This window comes from Eupeodes corollae, chromosome X, assembly GCF_945859685.1.
Source record: "Eupeodes corollae chromosome X, idEupCoro1.1, whole genome shotgun sequence".
Taxonomy (NCBI): domain Eukaryota; kingdom Metazoa; phylum Arthropoda; class Insecta; order Diptera; family Syrphidae; genus Eupeodes; species Eupeodes corollae.
This window is the reverse complement of record NC_079150.1, coordinates 4,676,399-4,697,383: the sequence shown is the minus strand read 5'-3', so window position 1 is coordinate 4,697,383 and position 20,985 is coordinate 4,676,399. Positions and strand designations below refer to the sequence as shown.

The 20,985-nt window shown below is 35.0% G+C and overlaps 2 protein-coding genes across 5 annotated transcripts; one reads left to right on the top strand and one right to left on the bottom strand.

Moving 5' to 3' along the window:
- Window positions 1-1,371: 1,371 nt before the first annotated feature.
- Window positions 1,372-14,229, bottom strand: LOC129953392 (inactive rhomboid protein 1). Of its 4 annotated transcripts, none has more exons than XM_056066554.1 (7): window positions 13,820-14,228; window positions 6,433-10,027; window positions 5,976-6,317; window positions 5,656-5,910; window positions 3,029-3,286; window positions 2,652-2,954; window positions 1,372-2,573 (listed from the first exon to the last, which is right to left on the bottom strand). In XM_056066554.1, the coding sequence occupies exons 2-7, from the start codon at window positions 9,889-9,891 to the stop codon at window positions 2,424-2,426; spliced, it is 4,767 nt and encodes a 1,588-aa protein (XP_055922529.1). In that variant the 5' UTR covers window positions 9,892-10,027; window positions 13,820-14,228; the 3' UTR covers window positions 1,372-2,423. The 4 variants fall into 4 exon arrangements, 3 of the variants coding, with proteins under 3 accessions (XP_055922529.1, XP_055922531.1, XP_055922530.1); XM_056066556.1 differs by having other exon boundaries at window positions 5,976-6,296; XM_056066555.1 differs by lacking the exon at window positions 13,820-14,228 and adding an exon at window positions 13,459-13,618.
- Window positions 14,230-17,366: 3,137 nt separating this feature from the next.
- Window positions 17,367-19,889, top strand: LOC129953394 (carnitine O-palmitoyltransferase 2, mitochondrial). The gene is made up of 3 exons (XM_056066560.1): window positions 17,367-18,683; window positions 18,792-19,580; window positions 19,631-19,889. The coding sequence occupies exons 1-3, from the start codon at window positions 17,584-17,586 to the stop codon at window positions 19,761-19,763; spliced, it is 2,022 nt and encodes a 673-aa protein (XP_055922535.1). The 5' UTR covers window positions 17,367-17,583; the 3' UTR covers window positions 19,764-19,889.
- The last annotated feature ends 1,096 nt before the right edge of the window (window positions 19,890-20,985 follow it).

Here is a 20,985-nt window from a genome sequence, read left to right as displayed (position 1 = left end):
TATTATTATTATTATTATTATTATTATTATTATTATTATTATTATTATTATTATTATTATTATTATTATTATTATTATTATTATTATTATTATTATTATTATTATTATTATTATTATTATTATTGTTATCATTATAATTATTATTATTACTGTTGTTTAATTTGTATTAATTATATATTCAAAATACCAACGATGTTGATTGTTCTGCAGTAGGGCTTAGTTGTTGCAGTTTTCCTTGCTGATGTTGCAGCAGCAATGTATCGCCAGCGTTTTTTATTATTATATTTATTGTTATTATTATTATTGTTATAGTTGTTATTATTGTTATTGCTGTTGTTCTAGGGCCTGATTATGCTAGGTTTGCGGCGGATCATTTTCAATTCGACCATTCAAATTCGACTCGCGTCGTATTTCCTTATTAACGAATTCGCAGCGAAGCGAAAATAGTTCTTCCTATATTCCAGTGACACTTATGGTTTGACATTTTCTTCCAATATTCATTCCAGCGGTTTGACACTTTTGTTTTGTTTTGATTGAATTTTTGAAATTTGCGATGATTTATTCAATAGACAATATTAAATTTTAAAAATGGAATCAATTATGGTGTTTAATTGTTCTGAAAGGGTGTCCTGAAGACTACTAAGAAGCAAAGCTTCTCTTCTAGATCTCCCTTCAACTGAGGAAGTATTTTTTCCTTTTAGTTTAAATCAAATAAATCAATTAATTTATGAATAATAATAACAACTCTTTTGTCTCTTAATCCGCCAAAAAAAGCTGTCGGATGTCAACTCACCAACAAACATTATGACATTTTAAATTCGCCTTCGAATTCGTTAGTGCCTGTCTACATGTGTTGTGCTCACAACATTATGTGTCTACATGTGTTGTGACTACTCATGACCCGTTTTCCATTTGTGATGCGGAACGACAAACTTGAAACATTTGTGTTTGAAATTTTGACCCGGTAATACTACCGAGCGACATGCATCTATATACTATCACGGTTCCCACTTGAATAAAAAAGTTTTTCTTCAAATTTGAAAATATAAATGACCAACATAATTCAAGTCCGGAAAATTTGTTTACACAAATTAATGAATTCATCATATTGTGTTTAACATATTTTCCATATTATGCAGATGACATTTATTTTTTAATTACGTACAAATAAACTCACAAAATCCCTAACATACTTTATTAAATTAGATGAACTCAAATACAGATGACGAAATATAAAAACAAAGCGTTTGAGCATGAGATCACAGTATATAAGTTTTTACAACAATTTCGATTTCCAGAATTTTTACTTCGTGTGTAATGCGTAAATAATTCTCTCTGTTCCCTAAGTCCAATTCAGATCAAGAGTTTATATTTTTAATAAAGTTATTATATGCAGAAAGTTGCTTAAATGAGTTTAACAGGTATTTCTATTTAGCCAAGTGAGTATGTTACAAGAACGTTTTCGTTATTCAAGTTTTCAAACATCTTTTGTCGTTTCCGAAAAATATGACCAAATCGAATAAAAAATTACCATTTGACCAAGTGAAAAACATTTTGACCAAATTAGGTAATAAATGGCCAATGTAGCCCAGTGTATACAATATGTGCAAAGCCGAAGAGCAAAACAAGGATACCTTTCACATCGACGAACAGAAAATAATTACCCTGGTTACAAGAGGAGATCGAGGAATCGAATCGAATCGAATTGAGATTTCGATCCAGGTATATGGTGGCACTGAATCGAGGAATCGAATTCAAATGGAATCGAAATGACATTTGGGTTGTATTTATGTGCGTACTGCTACTAGAATAACTTTCAAATTTTAAAACAATGCTTTCAACACAAAGACGAGCGCCAAATTAAATTCAGCTTATAACCAAAAATACTCCATTTAAATGGAGTATTTTTGCTTAGAACACACAAGATAGAAAAAACTTATCGCACGCACACAAGCAAGACCTCACACACCAATAACTCGATTCCCCGATTCAGGTTTACAAACAAATTTTCGATTCGATTCACCTCTTTCAGTGGGATCGGATCGAGTAATCCTATTTCGATCCGATCCAGGTCTATACGGCCTTAAATTCTGATTCAATTCGGATTCAATTCTCCTTGTAAACGCGGTAAATGGGAAATTCGGAACGAAATGAGAAAGGAACTGTACAGCCAGTCATGAGAATTCCGTCCCTTTACTCAGCTCCTCGCTTGCCCACAAACTCTCGTCACAACGTTGTGAGCACAACACGTATAGACAGGCACTATAGGCACAAAGCGAAAGCAAAACGATTCGCCGCGAATCCCATAATCAGGCCCCTGGTTGATGTTGTTTTTCCTGTAGTTGATCTTGTTGTTCTCCAGCTTGATGTTATTGTTTTTTTCGTAATCCATATTTATTGTGTTGTATTAGTTTCCCATCATTCTACATATTGTTGTTTCTACTATTGCTGCGATTATTATTATTGTAATAATAATAATTGTTAATGGTGGTGAGATTGTGATTGTTACTATTGAACAACCGATGATAAAATGTTTTTTGTTGTGATTGTAACGTTTGCTGTTGATATTGCAGCTAATTATGCATTAGAAAATCGTTTGATCAAATAATGTTGAAACAATTAAGCAATTACAATGGAAACGGTTAACTCACCGCACTGTTGTCGTTATTTGTTGTCAGTGCACTTAACACCGTATTAGTTATAATATCATCCGAATGATGGTGATGGTGATGTTGCTGCTGTTGTTGTTGTTGATGATGATTGTTATTGTTGTTATTTGCCGTTGCATGAATATTACGGAAACTTTCAATACTGCCACTGTTCAAATTGAAACCACTATTTATGACGTCTCCAAAATTAAACGATGTAATTTCAGTTGGAAATAGATAGAAAATAACCAACATTGCCGCGTAGATAAATAAATGGAATAATATACAAGTCCAAATGAGATTGATCTGTCGTGGAGAAAAAAAGAACAAGTGCAAGTTAATTCCAGTTTTTTTATAAATATTAAACTTTTAATACAAACCTTTGTCTTGCGGCCATATTTAGTTATTGTCACAAATGGCACTAATGCAATAGTCAAGAATATTCCACAGAAAATGCCGGCCAGCAGACCAGCAAAGTTTAATTGCCATGGTAAAGTTCCTATTCCAAATAGTATACCGCCGATAACAATAAGCTTAAAAAGAGCTAAATGCGGCTTTCGCAGTTGCTTCCAGTGAATCAGAATCAAAAGAACAACAAACGATGCGATTACCCCAGCGAGAGAAGCAAGTGGTCCAACCTAAAAAGCAATTACTTGTTGTATAAATTCAATCAAATATATAGAATAAATATATGACAAATTAAAGTATTGGAAGTACATTAACATAAATATACGGACCATTTTTTTTTTACAAAGTAGGTAGTAAAAAATTGTATCATGTATAATATAGCCAATTAGCGTTTGGCCTTTCTGAAAAATATTCTTTTGTTCCAATGCAATTTGTTTGATAACAAACTTGTCCTAATTCAAATGTTTGCAATGTGTGAATAGTAAACCTATTAAAGTAATGAAAACTTACGTAATTATTGTTGATTGTTTCCATCGAAAGAATTATTTTCTTGAACACAAATAAAATCAAAAAACCTTGACCGAGAAATTCCTTACATTAAAAGGTAGGTTGAAATAAAACTGAAACAAAATGTTTAAAAAAAATAAAATAAAACAACTTAAAAAAAAAAAATAAATAAAAATAAAATAAAAACTTTAGAATATCAAATCATACAACTGCTCCCGTGCTTATCGCATCGATTTTTTCGGTTTATTTCCTATCGCTCTTGTCTACCGTTTAACGCTCTTAAGATAGGGTTTCTTTGAATACAGCTTTGAGGTTAACAGTATAGAGCCCTCAATTTTCGGAATATTTTAATGAAACAACGATTATCGATTGGAAAAAAGTTAACTCAAATACTTGTGAAAGTTGAAAACAAAGAAGGGAAATATATAGACCGTAAGATCTTAAATTGCTACCTAATATTATTTTGCTATTAATTTTTTTAATTTTTTTCTGAATGCAACACATTCATTAATAACCACCTTGATTCAAATAAACGTTTTTACACAGGGTTTATCAATAATTTAATTTGTATATTAAACAAAAACGATGTTTCTTTCTCTACTCTGTACATTTGTGTTCTGAGTAGTATGTATTGTAATGTAATGTAATATCCTTTTGATAAATTTCGTCGTTAGCTTTGCAAATGTATGGTCCTTATATTCTTGATTGAAGAGTATTGACATATACCTTACCTTTCACGTTCAAAGAAAAGTGTAATTGTTAAATCATACGATCTTTCCCAGTGGGCTATTGTGATCATCTTTTCGAGAAATTATAGCTAAATCACATCTCAAAACCGGCGTTATTGAGCGTTTGATCGTATTAGGATTGTATGTGTCAAAAAGCCTAACGCTGTGCAAAACAAATTGCAGGTTCAAACCTCTGGCGCTGTATAACATTTCTATGAGAGCTTTGATGTTTGTACCGATTAATAATTAACAATGTATATAATATTGCCGTTGTTGGTAGTTTGGTAATTTAATTATATATAAGTAAATGGGAAACATGAAGCCGGGTGCCAGATTTCTGAACAGGAATCTTTAATTACTTATAAAAAGGAACTTATGATTTTCTAATTTTACGTTCATTTTTTTCCCATAGAGTTAGAGCCTTCGCAAGGCCTGAGGTAAAATTTCGGATAACCTCAAAGCTCGACCGACCGAACGCGAAGTTGTGGTAAGCAAACCAAAATAATTATCTTTATTATATTCATGTTTCTTAAAACAAAAGTGTTTTCCTTATTTAGACTCCTGTTAATACAGCGTAGTCTTTCCCTATTTTTATCCGTTTTGAATTCAAATTATTTTTAAGTCCCAAAAAGGTAAAACCAACCCACAAACAAAATTAAGTAACCAAACAATTTAAAATTTTAAACAATAACAGAAAATACTTACCTCCGATATTATACAAAAAATTGAAAGTATATCAATCTCGACTTGTGTATGTAAATTTACAAAACAAAAAATAGGTGACGGAATAGTGTGTAGAGAACTAGGGTCTAGTGACTTACAATTATCAACCATTCCTGTGTGCGAGTAATTTCTGGAGTGGAGGAGAACTACAGTTTTGATGCCGAATTGGAACGGCTAGTTTGAGAAAGCATTTTTATGGCAAGAATTACTCTTGGACTTTGCCAATTTCTCGCAAGAGGCAGTACCCAAAAAACTTTATGTGCCATATGCAAGGATTGAACCCAAAACCTGGTTTGTAAAATTAATGTTTCTTCAAATACCGCATTTATAGGACTTCACTTTTCTAGGGCTCTGTTATGTCACAGCCCGTAAAATTACTCTTTCTTGAATCTTTCTCTTTTCAATTTATGAACGCAGACAAATTTAAAATTTCATTTCTTCTCATTAATTCAAAACTCTAATGGTAGTTTATGTTTTTAGGTTCTAATGGTCACTACAATATTATCAGATTCATTGCCCAAATTTGTTTTAAATGCAAGCAAAAAAAAAAAGATAAGTACCTTACTTTTTAATATCCTCAAAATAAAACACAAACTAATCAAAGAAAAATAAAATTGAATATTGCGAATTTGTGCGTTTACCTCAGGCTTATAAGGAACCAGTACAGCACTTGTTAGATTTCCTGCAAGCCCAGAACCGATATAGACGATTGCAGTTCGTATTGGACCAATTAAGCGTTCTAAATCGGCAAGAAAGACATGCTGAAAGGCAATTGTTATGGCCAAGTGTAGGATGCCAGCGTGTAGACACAACGATGTGAACAACCTGTAGAATTGATCAGGCACCTCTATGGAAAAGAACGGAAACATGCCACACACATTATTGAGGCACGAAATCTGCGAAAACAAGAAAAAACATCCACTGAAAAAATATTTTCACAGAAAAATGGATTTGATCTTACCTGCGAGCACAAAGAAGCTTCTTCATGAAAATAACCATTTACGAAATCACAATATTCTCGAGTGGTTATGCGGCACTCGCCAAAAACTCCAGTGCAGCACGGATGGCCTATCACCTCGCATACCATATGCTCAGCCGTGTGGTCCTTAAAACGAAATCTTTGAGAAAACGAATTGGTTTTGCGACAAATCGGCCACTTGGTAATATCGTCAGGCCATTCGTATGGAGCTATTGAAGCTGGAGCATCACAAAACTTCGGATCGAGTCCGCAAACTGAGCCGGAAATTCTGCCACCTGGTCCGGACTCTCCCGGTGACCATTTCTTCCATGTGGAAATAGATTTCTTTTTTAAATTGACAGACATAAAAAAATGTATATTCAACGGTTTTTGAACGTTTGAATTATTGTAATCAAAAGCAAATAAAAAATAAACAAACAAAAATAACGACAATTCTTACAGTTGGAAAGAGTCCTCGAACGGAACAATCGGCTTGTGAACTTTGTACGCATCCCGAATCATCGTTCCGAATACAGCAAGCAGTCTCACGTTCCTGACGCCTTGTTTTTGATATAACATCCATTATTTTTATGTCCTTGCGCATGCAAGTTGCAAATTTGGCTCCCATATGAACTAAATCACTATTTCTTGGTCCAATCCAAACATTTCGTTGCTCATGGTGTTGCACTGTCTGCAAACTCAGGCTTGGCACTAAGACCTGGCCCGTTTTTTGTTCTATTCCTAAGCCGATGGGGCCGATTCCATAACAAATCAAAGACAATATCAGGACAAGAATCTGTACTGTGTTAATCCAATACGTGAAGAAAGGCCGGTGATCATTGCGATCATCGAGATCCTGCACAGAGAACAGTTTGACTTTTCGGGCTACTGGACGTCTCGAATTTTCAAGAACTCCATCAAGCAATTGCGATGAAATTCTAATACCTCGGCTACCAATTTGGTGCTGCATTCCTACTGCGTTTCCTAGTCCTAATCCGTTGCCACCATTGGTTTGCTGTTGCTGGCTAAGTTGCTGGTCAATAATAGCTGAGGTTCGCCATCCATGAACTCTTTCACCCATGTAAATTTGGCGCTGGTGTTCTATTATTTTTGCGCTGGCTACTCGTCCTTCAGTGACGTTACTGAAATTTCCTGAATCGTTTCCCGGTGAATCAAAGAATACATCCTCTTCTTGCAACGTGGTTAAACCTTCACAGATATCACTCGGGTTATCACCATTGATAGCCGTAACATGCGCTGGTGCAAAACTACGTGACCAAAGACGCTGGTTGCGGTGCTGACGCTTGTTTAGCGTCTGCACTATGTATGACATTCCTGAAATTATCATGGTGGGAACCGATGCCTTGCGCTCTACATGCTGGCCGTGGTTAAAGTCGGCGACATTAATATGCGACTGGGCTTGCGACTCCTCGGTTTGTGCCGGTAGAATATCGGGTCGTTCTGTAGGTGGCTGCTGTACAACATTATGCCTTCGACCATTGTTAGAGTTCAGTTCACTTTCAGTTTTTAGAGAACCAAAGCGACGGATCGCGAAACGTCGTTGCCGCCCTAACCATATGGCACGTTCATCATTTTCAGTTTGAGAATCAACACCGAAGAACTTTGATATTTGCTTGCGAACATATTGATTGAGACGTTGCTTGCGAGAAAATCGATGTTGCAATTGCTGCCTAGAGTTCAAAGAGTTGGGGATACCTCCAACTCCTGAGCCTGTTACATTGTTCGTTGTTACAATGTGTCTTATATGATTGTGCGATGGTTGCTGCTGATGATATTGCTGAGAGTGCTGAAGTTGTAACTGTTGCTGTTGGTATTGCGATGGTTGCTGCAAATAATGTTCATGCTGTTGTTGTTGCTGTTGTTGCTGCTGTTGTTGTTGGTGCTGTTGTTGCTGTTGTTGTTGCTGCTGCTGTTGTTCTTGAAGCAGATCTTTTGGCTGATCAATGGCTTCTTTATAATGAAGAAGTTCTTCATGTTGGTCTAGTTGTTGTTTCTGGAAATTCCGATTGACGTGTGTGTGGACGCGCCGTTGTTGTTCCCCGCAAATAATTTCTGGGTTTCTCTGATAAACTTGCAACTGTTCTTGATGCTGTTGATAGTGCTGTGATGGGGACAGTGGAGAAATGTGCGATTCATTTGTGGATGGGGTGGAAGTGGATGAAGTAAGCTCATTTGAAGTAGCACTTTCAGCCAAGTCTGAAACCTCCGGCAAATTCTGCAATGGTACCGGACTGACAGGACCTGTTGTTTGAGTTGTCTGATGTACACCGGTCGTTCGCCTTATTGTATTACAATGCAAGCATGCTCCGATGCTGGGCTCTGAGAGTATGCTTACTGGAGTTAAGATACGTCCAACACTTGAGCCAATGTATTCTATACTTGGTGTACGCGAAACATAATCGTTGAGAATGCACGAACTATTTCGAGGTGTACGCAGATTGTTTGGTATTGCCGAGTTTGCATGCTGTTGCTGATAACTGCTTGCAACATTCTGCCTTTGCGGTGACAGTTCAGAGGCAGTGGTATCATTAGTAGCTGAGCACTTAAAACCACTTCGAACACGGGGTGATGTGGCAAAACTATTTGCTGCAGCAATTCGTTCATGATGTGGAGTATTTTGACTCAATGTGGATAAATTCGTGGAAACGGAAACTGGCTGCTCGTTGATACAACATTTCATGCGGAAACGATACGGCAAAGTGCTGACACTGTTATGTTGTTGTGTTTGTTGGGATGAAGATTGTGTTTGATGAGGTAGGTTTGGGCTTTTAACGAGAGTGTGGTAGTTTGCGCCAGTTGCAGAAGCCGATGACGTTGATGTAGAATGATGGGTAATATCTGAATAAACTTCTGTTGGAGGAGGAGTTGGAACATAGCGTTTGACAGGTGTATGCACATTTGAAGACAAATAAATATCATTCGAAACAAGAGGTGTACTGTTCGATAGAAAATGAGGTGATGCCACAAATCTATCACACTTAGGCGAGATTTCACGATAACGTTCGGGCAACCGATAGCGCGAGTTTGGTGACATTGAGCGTTGTATCGAGCTATTCATACCCACGCCACTATATTTGTGTGTGATATTCGCTCCCGCAATTGATTGTTGCTGCTGTGTTGTGGAGGAAGATGAGGATGATTGAGATCCACTTATCAAAGCCGATGCAGAAGATGGCTGTGTATCATTCAAATGACTACTGCTATTAATAGAGCTCGATGGCGATGGAATCCCCATTATAAAACGATCACAATTCGGTGCTGGAGACGGTGGCGGCAGGCAACATGTCATTGTATCGTCATATCGCGCATCGATTGGATGTATAGAGAGCTTCGATCCAATGTGATGGAATGCTCCGTCATTCGCATTTGGACTGTAGCGGCTGGGAGAAGCAAAACTACTGGGGCTTCGCGCCACATCAATATCGCCGATATCCACCATTGCTATAACATCAGCTGATGCTGACGATGTCGTAGCCGTCATGATTTGTTGATGTTGATAAGTCAATGATGATTTTCGTCGACTGATGGAATTGCTTGCCAAATTAGATGCATTTTCATTATTTGATAGGTTTTGTGAATGAGAATGCTGTTGGTTATGATGTTGATGAGACGTAGAAATAATTCCACTCGATTTTGACGATGAAACCGCCGATGACGTCGATGAGAGCAACATTGATTGTTGCTTTAAAGAAGATTGCTGCTGATGCTGATGATGGTGATGTTTTTGGGCCAAATTGCGATTGCTATTTGATCCTCCACTCCCTCTGTATTTACTTGAGCTTAATGAGGGATTCGGCAGCGTTGTTTGGGAGTGATGGATGCTGCTACTGGGATGATGAAGGAGGTGCGTTTGGTGATGATTGCTCTTTTGATATGAATTTCCGTCATCGGAAGACATCCGGCTCTTCTGTTTAACTATTTTTGGTTTGGTAATTTGTATTGCGTCCCCTATTTATTCCTTTTCTGTATTATCGAATTATTAACACATATAAAACTTTGCATTCTGTTGTTAATTCGTGATGAAACGAGAATTTCTGAAAACAAAAAACAAACTCTTACGAATTTGAACTACTAAAATTGCATAGAGACATATTTTAATAACTTTTCAGAACTAAATTCACTTAAAATAAAAGCAAACCACTGAAATCGTTTATTCAATAATAAATTTGGTTTAATAATAATTATTTCTAAGCCTATTGAAGTGCATTACATCTTATTGATTTTAAATAAATAAATAAATATTTGTTTAAAAACAAAAGTTTTTTTTTTAATAAAACATTAAGAATTTATTTGACAGTGGAGTGTCTTCATGATAAGGTTTTTTTATATGAATACAATTTTTGAAACATATTGACTAAGAATACTAACATTGTCGAATTGACCTTAATTTTTCTCATCGAGCAATACTTTTCAACTTCCTCAGATGTCTTCTCGTACTTTATCGAGAAAGTTGGAAGTAAAACAATCGGAGTGAGTTAGTTGTAGGTAGACTTTCCTTTTAATTTATTTCAAAAAATTAAAGAGCTCAAATAAACTCAACACACTTAGCAATCTTACGACATTGGCTTGATTTAGAAACTCAAAATGCATCGATCAAGGAAATGGTTGATGTTCAAAAGTTAGACAAGTGCTCCAAGAGGACACAAGTGTCAATAGTTTTTTTCTCAAAACTCACCTTTGTCACCTCCCCGCGGTGAGCACCGCTTGTCTAATACCTTAATTAGAGATTTGTTTCCAACCCCAATGGAAAGTTGTTTGAGTAGCAAAAGAAAGAGGGGGACGATGTTTGTATACCAATGCACTTTACCTGTTATCCAGACAGTAGCGGAAGAATTCCCGAGATGAAATCAACGGTGGCGTCTACAGTCACAGGTTGAACTATTAAGTAAACACCTTGAAAGGGTTCTATGACATACTCAGAGGTAAGGTCTGTTAGCGGTTATGCCAGATTTTGCCCTTATAAATAGTTCAAACCAAGGATTTTTTTCCAGGATAAGAACCGTACGTCAGTGTGATTTTCTGACCACGTAAAGTATAGGGTGACTTTTTGAAAGCTATACGAAAGTTAAAAAAAAAACACATAAAACTCAGAAAAATGCATGAAATCTCTATTTGATTGTACTTTCGAATCTTTCGGTCCATATAATTCAATTATTGAAGATTATTTCATGCATATGTTAACCTTGACTGCGCCTCAAATAGTCCATCCACTTGGTCCAATTTTGGCATACTCTTTCCAACATTTCGGCCGGTATCTCAAGAATAAATGCTTCAATGTTTCTTCCAATGCGTCAATTAAAGCGGGCTTGTATAGAATTGAGCTTTAACATAGCCCCACACAAAATAGTCTAAAAGCGTTAAATCGCACGATTTAGGGGGCTAATTGACCGGTCCCGAACCTGGAATAAAATGTTCACCGAACTCGCCCCTCAATAAGTTCATGGTTGCGCGTGCTGTGTGGCATGTAGCACCGTCTTGTTGAAACCACATGCAAGTCAAGCTCATGCATTTTGGCAAAAAAAGTTGGATATCATCTCACGGTGACGCTCACCATTCACAGTTACGTTACAATTCGCATCAACTTTGAAGAAGTACGGTCCAACGATACCACCTGCCGATAAACCACCAAACACCAAAGCACCAAACTGACTTTTTCGGGATGCATTGGTAGTTCTTGCAATGCTTCTGGCTGATATTCACTCCAAAATCGACAGTTCTGCTTATTGACTGATTACGTCAGAGACAAAAAATGAGCTTTGTCGCTGATCAAAACTAAATGGAAGAAGCACGCGATGAACTTTCTTAACAACACGCATTTTGATAATAAAATTCAATAATTTGCAAGCATTGTTCGTTTTAAGACGATTCATGGTTAACTTAGACCAAACTGAAGATGTTTGACAATAAAACACAACACGAAACGTGCGTCATCTGTTTAAAGCAGTATTGCTAAAAAGATAATAGCTAAAAATCACTCTTTAGTTGCAAAGCACCAATAAGTCACAGATTTGAAGAGATTCACTGTTGACAACCCAAGCAAACGATTTAACGACAACGAACTTTAGACCTTAATAGAAGAATCCTTCGCCTTTACATAGTACACAAAATCTTCTCGGCCGCAATATATGACTATTTAAAGCTCGTTGCAAACAACTTGATAGGTACTTATTAGTGTGGCTTTAATTTCGGTGGATCAAATATTTATAGTAGGATAACTAGTAACTTTACTACTCTATTATTTATTTATTTTCTGCACACCTTCATTTAATCCTTTTTGTAAAAGGGTTCCTTGTCAATTTGGAAAAGAAATAACTTATATTTCTTTACAGTACAAAATACAAATCGTGGTGGACTTGTATCTTGCCTGGGGAGTGTTTTGTAGACAGTAATTTTGTTGGTATTTTTTGTACTATGAACTTAAAGTAGAGGTTTGCGAAGAAAAGTTCTGAATTTCAAATTACTGACACTTGAAAAAAAATGAAGTCCCTTATGTTGCCTGAACCTGTCCATTGTCATATTTGAAAGAAATTACCGTAATGTCAGTGTGGGTTTTGCGAATATTCAGACAGAGGCGGCAAAAATGGGTTTAGCTGTTAATGAAGACAAGAAAAGACCTACAACACCGACATATCGGTCAGAACGTCACCGTCGACAGTCGTTACTTAAAGATAGTTAAGGGCTTTGTCTACCTTCAGTTTCTTGGATTAAGAAAGCAATTAAGTAGTAAAGCCCTCTCACGAGGGAACAAAGTCTAGCTGTATAAGACCGACCCTCATCATTCCCACCCTCTATGACAAAAGCGGATGAAAGTACTTTTATAATTTGTTGTGAAAAGTTATGTAAAGATTACAATGACTTTATTAACTCTAAAACAAACATTTCTTTTAAACAATTTAGTTTCAAAAACAATACAAATTGCCCCAAAATGAGCCTGGAAATAGGTTTTAATGGATTGCAACAGTTTGTAAACATTTTTTTTTTTTTTTGAAGAAAAACTTACAATTTATTTTTAGATCACCTCTTGAATTTATGAAGCTTAACAACAAAAACATTCAAATCAAATACAAGACGTAACTACAATAATCCACTTCAATTTTAATTTTAGTTAAAAGAATAAAATAAATAATTCTTTGTATACTTGATACCTAAACAGTTTAAAAGGCAGATGGCAGTTTTTTGCTTTTCGTCGAGCATTAAAACTTCTTAATTTTTGTTTTAAAATAAAGGAATTGATTGAATAAAATCAAAGAAAACAATTAAATTTACTTGCAAGAAACAATAACACACAGCTCTTAGTCAAGTGTAAATATGTAGGTACATCTTTTTTGTGTCTTTATTTCATATTAAAATTATTTCGCCTATTTTCATTGATTTTCCGTGAAACTCTGATTATAGATACACTTATTCTGAATTAATTTAATTTTTATTTTTTTTTAAATCCATTATTAATAAATAGTTTACTTACAACAAACAAAAATATGCAATAAAATATGAGATAGAATACTGAGCATGCAAGTTTTATTTTTACTTCTTTTAGGCGTGGAGAAGATTTTATAAGGAATGTATTTTAAGCTCTTTTTAGGGATGTTAGTGCTTTGGAAGCTTAATTTTGGCGAAGAGAAATGATAAGAAACTGAAAATACCCCGAACTCATATGACAGGAATGAAAACTAAATTCTGCTAACAAAATATATAAATGTATAGAACAAAAATGGTTCATGGAGCAAAGCTGATACGTTTTTATTTTTAATTTAACATAAGGGCCTATGTACTGCTAAAAACGCAACTATTCTTGACCTACCTTAACTTGATTTAAATTTACTTACCAGGCAATTATTTTTATGAACTCACAAAAATCTGTCAATGTTCTGAACAAAACATTAGTTTATTTTTGTTTTTAATTTTTGTTTTGTGTTCAAGCACAGTTTCCGAACGAAATCAACACAGGGATGGGACAGCAATACAGATTTTTATTTTTTTATTTAATTTGAATCAAACAATTCATATTCGATAAATTAAGAAAACAAAACTTCTCGGATCAAAACTTGTAAATCTTTACAGATTTAAAAGAAAGTCACAGCTACATAAACCAACAACTGAAACAAAAACTAGCAATATTTTCAAACACAATTTTTCATGTATACTCGTATATTTTTATTCAGGAAATTTTCGATATCTATTCTATTCTAATAATCATTCGAATATCGGAAATAGGAAAAGTCCTGCCCAAAAACACCATATGGAGATGCTTAGCAATGGTAGCCATTTAATTCTGCGGACCCGTTGTTACCTGTGTTCAACAATCATGTGTGTGCTTATACATACATAGAATGAATTCATTCGTCTCAGGGTTTAGCCACATCATACATTTAGAAGTGTTCTTTTTTTCGGAAAAGCCATCTGTAGTAGAATAGAAATTTATATCGAGTATCGAAATCAGTTTTCGAGTTTTTGTTTCTTAACACCATCCAGTATTATTGCCCAGTATTATTGACGGCTTTTTCTGATAGGAAACATTGATGAAAACTAGTTTTAAGTTAAGATTGACAATCATATTGCTATAATTTTGTTCAATGGTTTCTAGACTTTCAAGGACGATGTATTTGGTGATTTTATATTAGTTTTTACATAATAAATATTTACAATTTAATTAAATGTCATTTTAATTACTTCAGGTGGTTGTATGTTATGAATTCGGATTTAAAGATGACGAAATTAATTTATTTATTATCAGAGGATATTAACATGTTATACACAATATCGGTATTGGTTGCGATGCGTGACATTTTTCTATAAACCCCACTTCAAAGAATTTTGTAATCCTTTTTTGACGGGCTTCTAAGACATCTTTCTAAAGCTGTTTGATAGCCATTGGTAAACTGTCTATTATGTCAGATCCGTGCAACAAAATTTGGTGAACTAATAATACCAGATAGATTTTAATTGTGAAACAATTGAAAAATTTTCAACCAACTCCGTATCTATTATATTATTCGAGTGGTTTTTGCTGGATCTGTAAAAAAATGTTTGGGCAGTGTTGCCGACATTGGAAAATCACCTAAAATTCCAAGCTCAGTTCTTAATGCGTCCTGCAAAAGTTCTTTCTTTTGTTTAACCGCCAGTTTTCCTAACGAAAGGTATCCCATTTAGTTCTCGCACTAATTTCCAAAAATAGCTGCAATCTGTCCCTGCGTTCATCCTTACCATAAGGGAAAGGGAATATTGTTTTTGTTTTTCTTGCAGAGATTTGTGTAAGCCACATTTCCGTTTTGGTACATCATTTTTGCTGAGTTTGAATTGATTGCCCTGACTAGCAGCCTGCAAGATTTTTTCTAGCTTTTTTCCACTGGCGTTTCGTTAAGATTTTTAGACTTTCGGTGGGTTGTTCTTAGTCTTTGGTGAATTTACAAGAAATTACCAATGGAAGATGGTCTGAGTATACCAGTTTTTCCACCGTTAAATCTCTTGTGTACTCGAGTCACTTTCCACGTAAAAAGCAGTATTCTATTGTGGAGTTGGCAGTTCCTCTGAAAAAGGTAAAGTTACGAGTTTTGGCACTTCTTGTTCTTCCATTCAATATGGTCAGACCAATTGATTCACACATTTCTATAAATTTTATCCCATTTGTGTCAAGCGTTGCGTCACATTGTGACCTGGTTGAACTAATTATTAAAGGGATGAAGTCGGACGGCATCTGCAGTATCTGCGAGTTCCCAACCCTCGCGTTCCATTCTCCAACTAGCATTAAATTGTCCATGCCTTCTTCTAGAAGGAAATTAAAAAGCTCCGCATACTCATCCATCCATTCTTTACAATTGATATACACTGTTACGATCATAAATTGTTCATTTTCAACTACTATCCTATCCATTCTTCTTACAAAAAAGCAATTTGTGTATTTCTTAAAAGATTTTCTGATTCCGTCAAGACATCCTTTGCTTGCTTTTTCATGTGTGTGAGTTCTCGTTCCTGGGATCTAATGCAGAATGAATTTTGGAAAGAAATAATATTTGTTTAAATCTTACACAAATTACTGGTGTAAACATGTCTGACGGCATTTTTAACCAAATACAATTTGGCAGCACCTGTGTTCCTACAGTTTGAGGGTTTATGGTGGCAATTTTATTTTATGATACATCAAATGTCAGTGGTTGTAAAAACTCCATACATCCGTCTTCATCAAATGTCAAAACATTGTTTTGGCTATAATAAAAAAATGTTTCCCTCAATTTGTAATGTATTTTCCCGAAGCCAGGATTTTATAATTTTGTTTATCGAGCTTATTTTCGTCCGTATTTCGACGAGTTTTCGCCTTTTTCCCATTTCATAGGCTTCAGAAATTAAACCAGGTAGAAACCTTCTTTCCCAATTTTTAGGTTTCAGAAATAAACCCAGGTAGAAACTATGACTATAAATAATTTATTGTATTACTCGTTTTATAAGATTCTTCTTTTTTGTTCCTTATTAATACAATAATTCGGAATCGCAACCAGAAGTACTTATACTTCGGAATCGATAAAAGTGTTCCATTGGTACTTATACTTCGGAACCGACAAAAGTATTCCATTGGTACTTGATAAGGATTATCTAAATGAAAAACTAATTTACAAAAGAACAAACAATAAGGATAACGTTTCTACAATTTTAAGTTTTCATTAAAAAAAAAAAACATTTTTTGATTGATAACAAAAGACTACTTAAAGTTACAGTTACTTATTTTGTTCATTGATTTATCTAGTTTTAATAGTACTTCTTTTCTGGGTTTACAATCAAAAAAGCCTTTCATCACATCAACAACTTAATCAAACGAAGCTTAAATTTTCCTTTCTTCAATAGACAAAACGTCAAAGTAACAAAAAAACATTCCTGAGCAAGTTATTTTACACTTTGCGAAATGTACAAAATTAATTTGGGCCATTTGACAAATGTTGAGGTTTGCTAAGGATAATTATGTTAGAAATCTTACAATTTTTCAATTCAAGTATACACCAAGTATATAATAATTTAACATTGAAATCTGAACATAATAGTACATAAAAAAATGTCCATTCAATTGTTCAAAAAAATTTGTTAAAATTACGCAGAAAAACCGGGACGAAAATAATAACATCATATTAAAAAGTCGGTAACTGACCCAGAAAAAATTTCTGAAACACGTTTAAAAAGTTATCCATATCAGATCAGATCAGCATTTTAAAATTTATTCTTCTCAATTGCATAGTTTTTGAACACAATTATGATTTTTTGATAAATTCGTTGAGAATTGATCTCGACTTTATATGTGTGCGTTTAAGTTTAAAGGCAAACCAGAATGACAAGTAGGATTCTGTTACTGTTCTTCCTATTTAGTGTCTTTGGCTTCTGAAGTTTTGTGTCACCAATTTTTTTACTTTTGTATTTTCTGGTGGTTGTCAATTAATCACTTTCATTTATTTTTATTATTTTATGTCTCTTTATTTGCATTACTATTATTTTTAAGCATATTTCTTATTTTATAAATAGTAAAGCTTATTTTATTCGAATAAAAAAACAATTGCTCTAGTGTTCATAAAAATTGGGGTTTCCAATCCTTTAGTAAATTAGCAGAAAAATGTTTTCTCATTTGGGAACAACCGGTTCAAAGTTCATTAGTAGTGCAGCTATATCAAAACGTCTTCAACTTCAACTTAAATATTCAACCGAACGCACCAAGACTACTTCCGCAGGCGACTACCAATATCTTCACAAATCCAAATTACCAACATCATACTTTCAGAAGTCTCTTCCTCGTCTTCCTATTCCGGAGCTTGAGAAGACTTGCGAGCGATATCTTAATGCCATTGAGCCTATTCTATCGCCAGAATCTCTAAATAAAACTAAATCTATTGTGTCTCAATTCGCCACTGGCACGGGGCAACAGCTTCAAGACCTTCTTAAAGAGTCAGATGCTGCCAACAAGCATACAAGCTACATATCGCAGCCATGGTTTGACATGTACCTTAGCGATAGATCGCCCCTGCCAATCAATTACAATCCATTGCTTGTCATGAAACATGACTCCAAACCTGAGTACAATAATCAACTTATTCGCTCAGCGAATCTAGTAATAAGTTCGTTGCGGTTCATGCGTTCTCTGAAGGAAAACGTCCTTAAGCCCGAGGTGTTCCATATGAATCCTAAAAAAAGCGACAATGAACGATTTCAAACAATAACAAGTCTGGCACCGACAGCTATTGCCACTTATGTAGCTTACGCTTTTAAAGCCTTTCCCCTTGACATGAGTCAGTATAATCGACTATTCGGGACTACACGAATTCCACTAATCGGAAAAGATAAAATTTATGAAGCCCCAGAAGACTCTCGTCACATCATGGTTATACGCGGTGGCAAATTTATTGCGGTTGATGTAATTGATGCCGATGGCGAAATCATCTCACCGAATCATATTCTTGGTCGCTTGAAGGCAATCATGGAGATGAATCCATCTGGAAATGTTCTCGAAACGCATCCACTTGGTGTGATGACTGCTGCTAATAGGGATGTATGGGCCGAAACTCGACAACACTTGTTGAACATAGGAAATTATAAACAAATGGAGTTAATTGATTCGGCTCTATTCTGCTTGGCATTAGATGGTGGCGATGTTAAATATGATGAAGCCCACCCTCAGAAATTAATCAAGCATTTCTTGGCTGGAGATGCTGTCAACAGGTGAGATTTTTCATTCAAATTTTATTATAATTTTTAATTAATATATCTAGCAAAATCCATCTTTTTTCAAAAGAAGTAATGTTGGTTTATATTTTATATTAATTTGAGGTGGTTTGACAAATCGATCACGCTTATTGTGAGTGGTGATGGTACTTCAGCTGTAAACTTTGAACACTCCTGGGGAGATGGGGTAGCTGTGTTGCGTTATTTCAATGAAATCTTCACAGACTCAACCGAATCACCTCAAGTGCATCCAAATACAATTCCCTATTTACCACATGACAATGACTGCTCAGTTTGTTCTATTGATTTTCAATTTGACGATCTCATTCATGATAAAATATCAAATGCCCGTAAGAATCATAATCAAATCATCAATAGCCTCGATATGCATGTGCTTCGTTATACAAATGGCATAAACAAAAAATCTTGTAAGCGGAGTGGCGTAAGCCCGGATTCCATAATGCAATTAGCTTTTCAGTTAGCATATAGACAAGCATTCGGGCATTATGTTGGGTCTTATGAGTCCTGCAGTACAGCAGCTTTTCGACATGGTCGAACTGAAACCATTCGGCCATGTACGATGGCAACTAAAGCATTTTGTGAATCGGCCATCGGACGAAACGGCCAAAACGAAGAATTGAAGGCTATGATCCAAAATTGTTCGACGGTACATGGACAATTGACAAAGGATGCAGCAATGGGTCAGGGATTTGATCGACATTTATTTGGATTACTACACATGGCTAAGTTAAATGGAATCGATATTCCAGATCTTTACAACGATGAGAGTTATAAAAAGATCAACTATAATATCATAAGTACAAGTACACTTTCATCGCCAGCCGTCTTGGCCGGATCATTTGGACCAACTGTGCCTGATGGACTTGGAATTGGGTAAAGTCAATTAATTTCATTTGGAATTAGTATTTATGTCTTTCTTGCAGGTATTCGATTCAAGAAGATGAATGTGGCGCCATAGCGACAACATACAAGCAAAATCGTGATGGAAGTGCGTTTATAGAAAGCTTAGACGGGGCACTCAACCTTATTCGTGATATACTAGATAAGAAGATTTAGGTCAAAAAAGAATAGAACTATTAAAGTCAATTTAAATGAAATTTTATCCATACATTTGTTAACTTGTTTCAATTTTTGTGTAATACTTTTAAGCTATATTTTATATAAATACAATCTGACCCGACACTCGTTTGTTTTGTCATATAAATAATTTTTAGAGAATATTTTGCGAGATGTAAATAACTTATTGGAAGTGTGTAAGGATGTGATATTTAAGTGGGAGAGTTATAGAGCACTGCAAACGGTGACAAAATATTAAAATAACAAATCAACAAACACATTTTTTTAATTTATTAAAATTAATTTTTTAAATTATATACATATCGCTAATTATGACAATACTGCACAATACAAAAAACAATATGAATCCCTTAATGGAACAGAGTGTTCAATATTTTTTGTGATCCCATCTTTCGCCAATACAACCACCTGGATGGTTTGCCCACTCGAGAGCATGCCACGTAACACACACACGTCCGTGTTAAAAAGACACGAAGTCCTCAAATCTAAGCCGCAGGCAGACATCGTTTGGCCTTGAGACTTATTGATAGTCATTGCAAATGCCAATCTAATTGGAAATTGATAGCGTTTGAATTGAATTGGCACATCAATGGGTGTAATCAGCCTTAGCACAGGCCCCATCGTAATAGATTCGTAGTACGAACCCCGAAAAAAAGTATCATTGCTACGAGATTCGGAGTACGTGAAAAGTGGTATCAATAGCCCCGAATAAAATTTTAAGCTTGGCATTTTTTCTACGAACTGTTATTTTGATCTGAGCTCAATTGAAAACGAAAAAAAAAAATATTTAGCGTGCGAAGATAAATTAAATAAAAATTAAATATATGAAAAAAACGACGTAAGTTTTACTTTTGTCTTGATGTGAAAGTGTTTACCTATATTTTGTTTTGTTTTTAATAAGTAAATAAAGTTATCACAAATAAAATTCAGTTCCAAAGACCTTATGAAATGCTTCAAGAAAAACATGAAATTGCCCAAAGATTTTCGAAAATCCCTAAGGAGGAAGTGAATTCCTTTTGGGAAGTAGTAAAAACAGAGTTAACTGCACAAGTAGCTAGAGAAAAGTAAATTGAAAAGATTAGTAAAATACTTTGTCATCAATATCCAAGGGGCTAAAAGCATCCCTTAAAATGTTGCGTTGCATTTTAAGTGGTCGTCTTCGTGTATTTCTTCATTTATTGTAACGGCAATATTATCCATT

What these genes read in the sequence shown, in the direction of transcription:
- LOC129953392 (XM_056066554.1), bottom strand. Translation starts at nt 9,891, where the DNA reads ATGTCTTCCGATGACGGAAATTCATATCAAAAGAGCAATCATCACCAA. An exon ending in AAGCTTCTTTGTGCTCGCAG is followed by an intron (nt 5,911 to 5,975) that starts GTAAGATCAAAT and finishes TTGTTTTCGCAG; the next exon opens with ATTTCGTGCCTCAATAATGT. An exon ending in AATATGGCCGCAAGACAAAG is followed by an intron (nt 2,955 to 3,028) that starts GTTTGTATTAAA and finishes TCTCCACGACAG; the next exon opens with ATCAATCTCATTTGGACTTG.
- LOC129953394 (XM_056066560.1), top strand. Translation starts at nt 17,584, where the DNA reads ATGTTTTCTCATTTGGGAACAACCGGTTCAAAGTTCATTAGTAGTGCA. An exon ending in GCTGGAGATGCTGTCAACAG is followed by an intron (nt 18,684 to 18,791) that starts GTGAGATTTTTC and finishes TATTAATTTGAG; the next exon opens with GTGGTTTGACAAATCGATCA. An exon ending in CCTGATGGACTTGGAATTGG is followed by an intron (nt 19,581 to 19,630) that starts GTAAAGTCAATT and finishes TCTTTCTTGCAG; the next exon opens with GTATTCGATTCAAGAAGATG.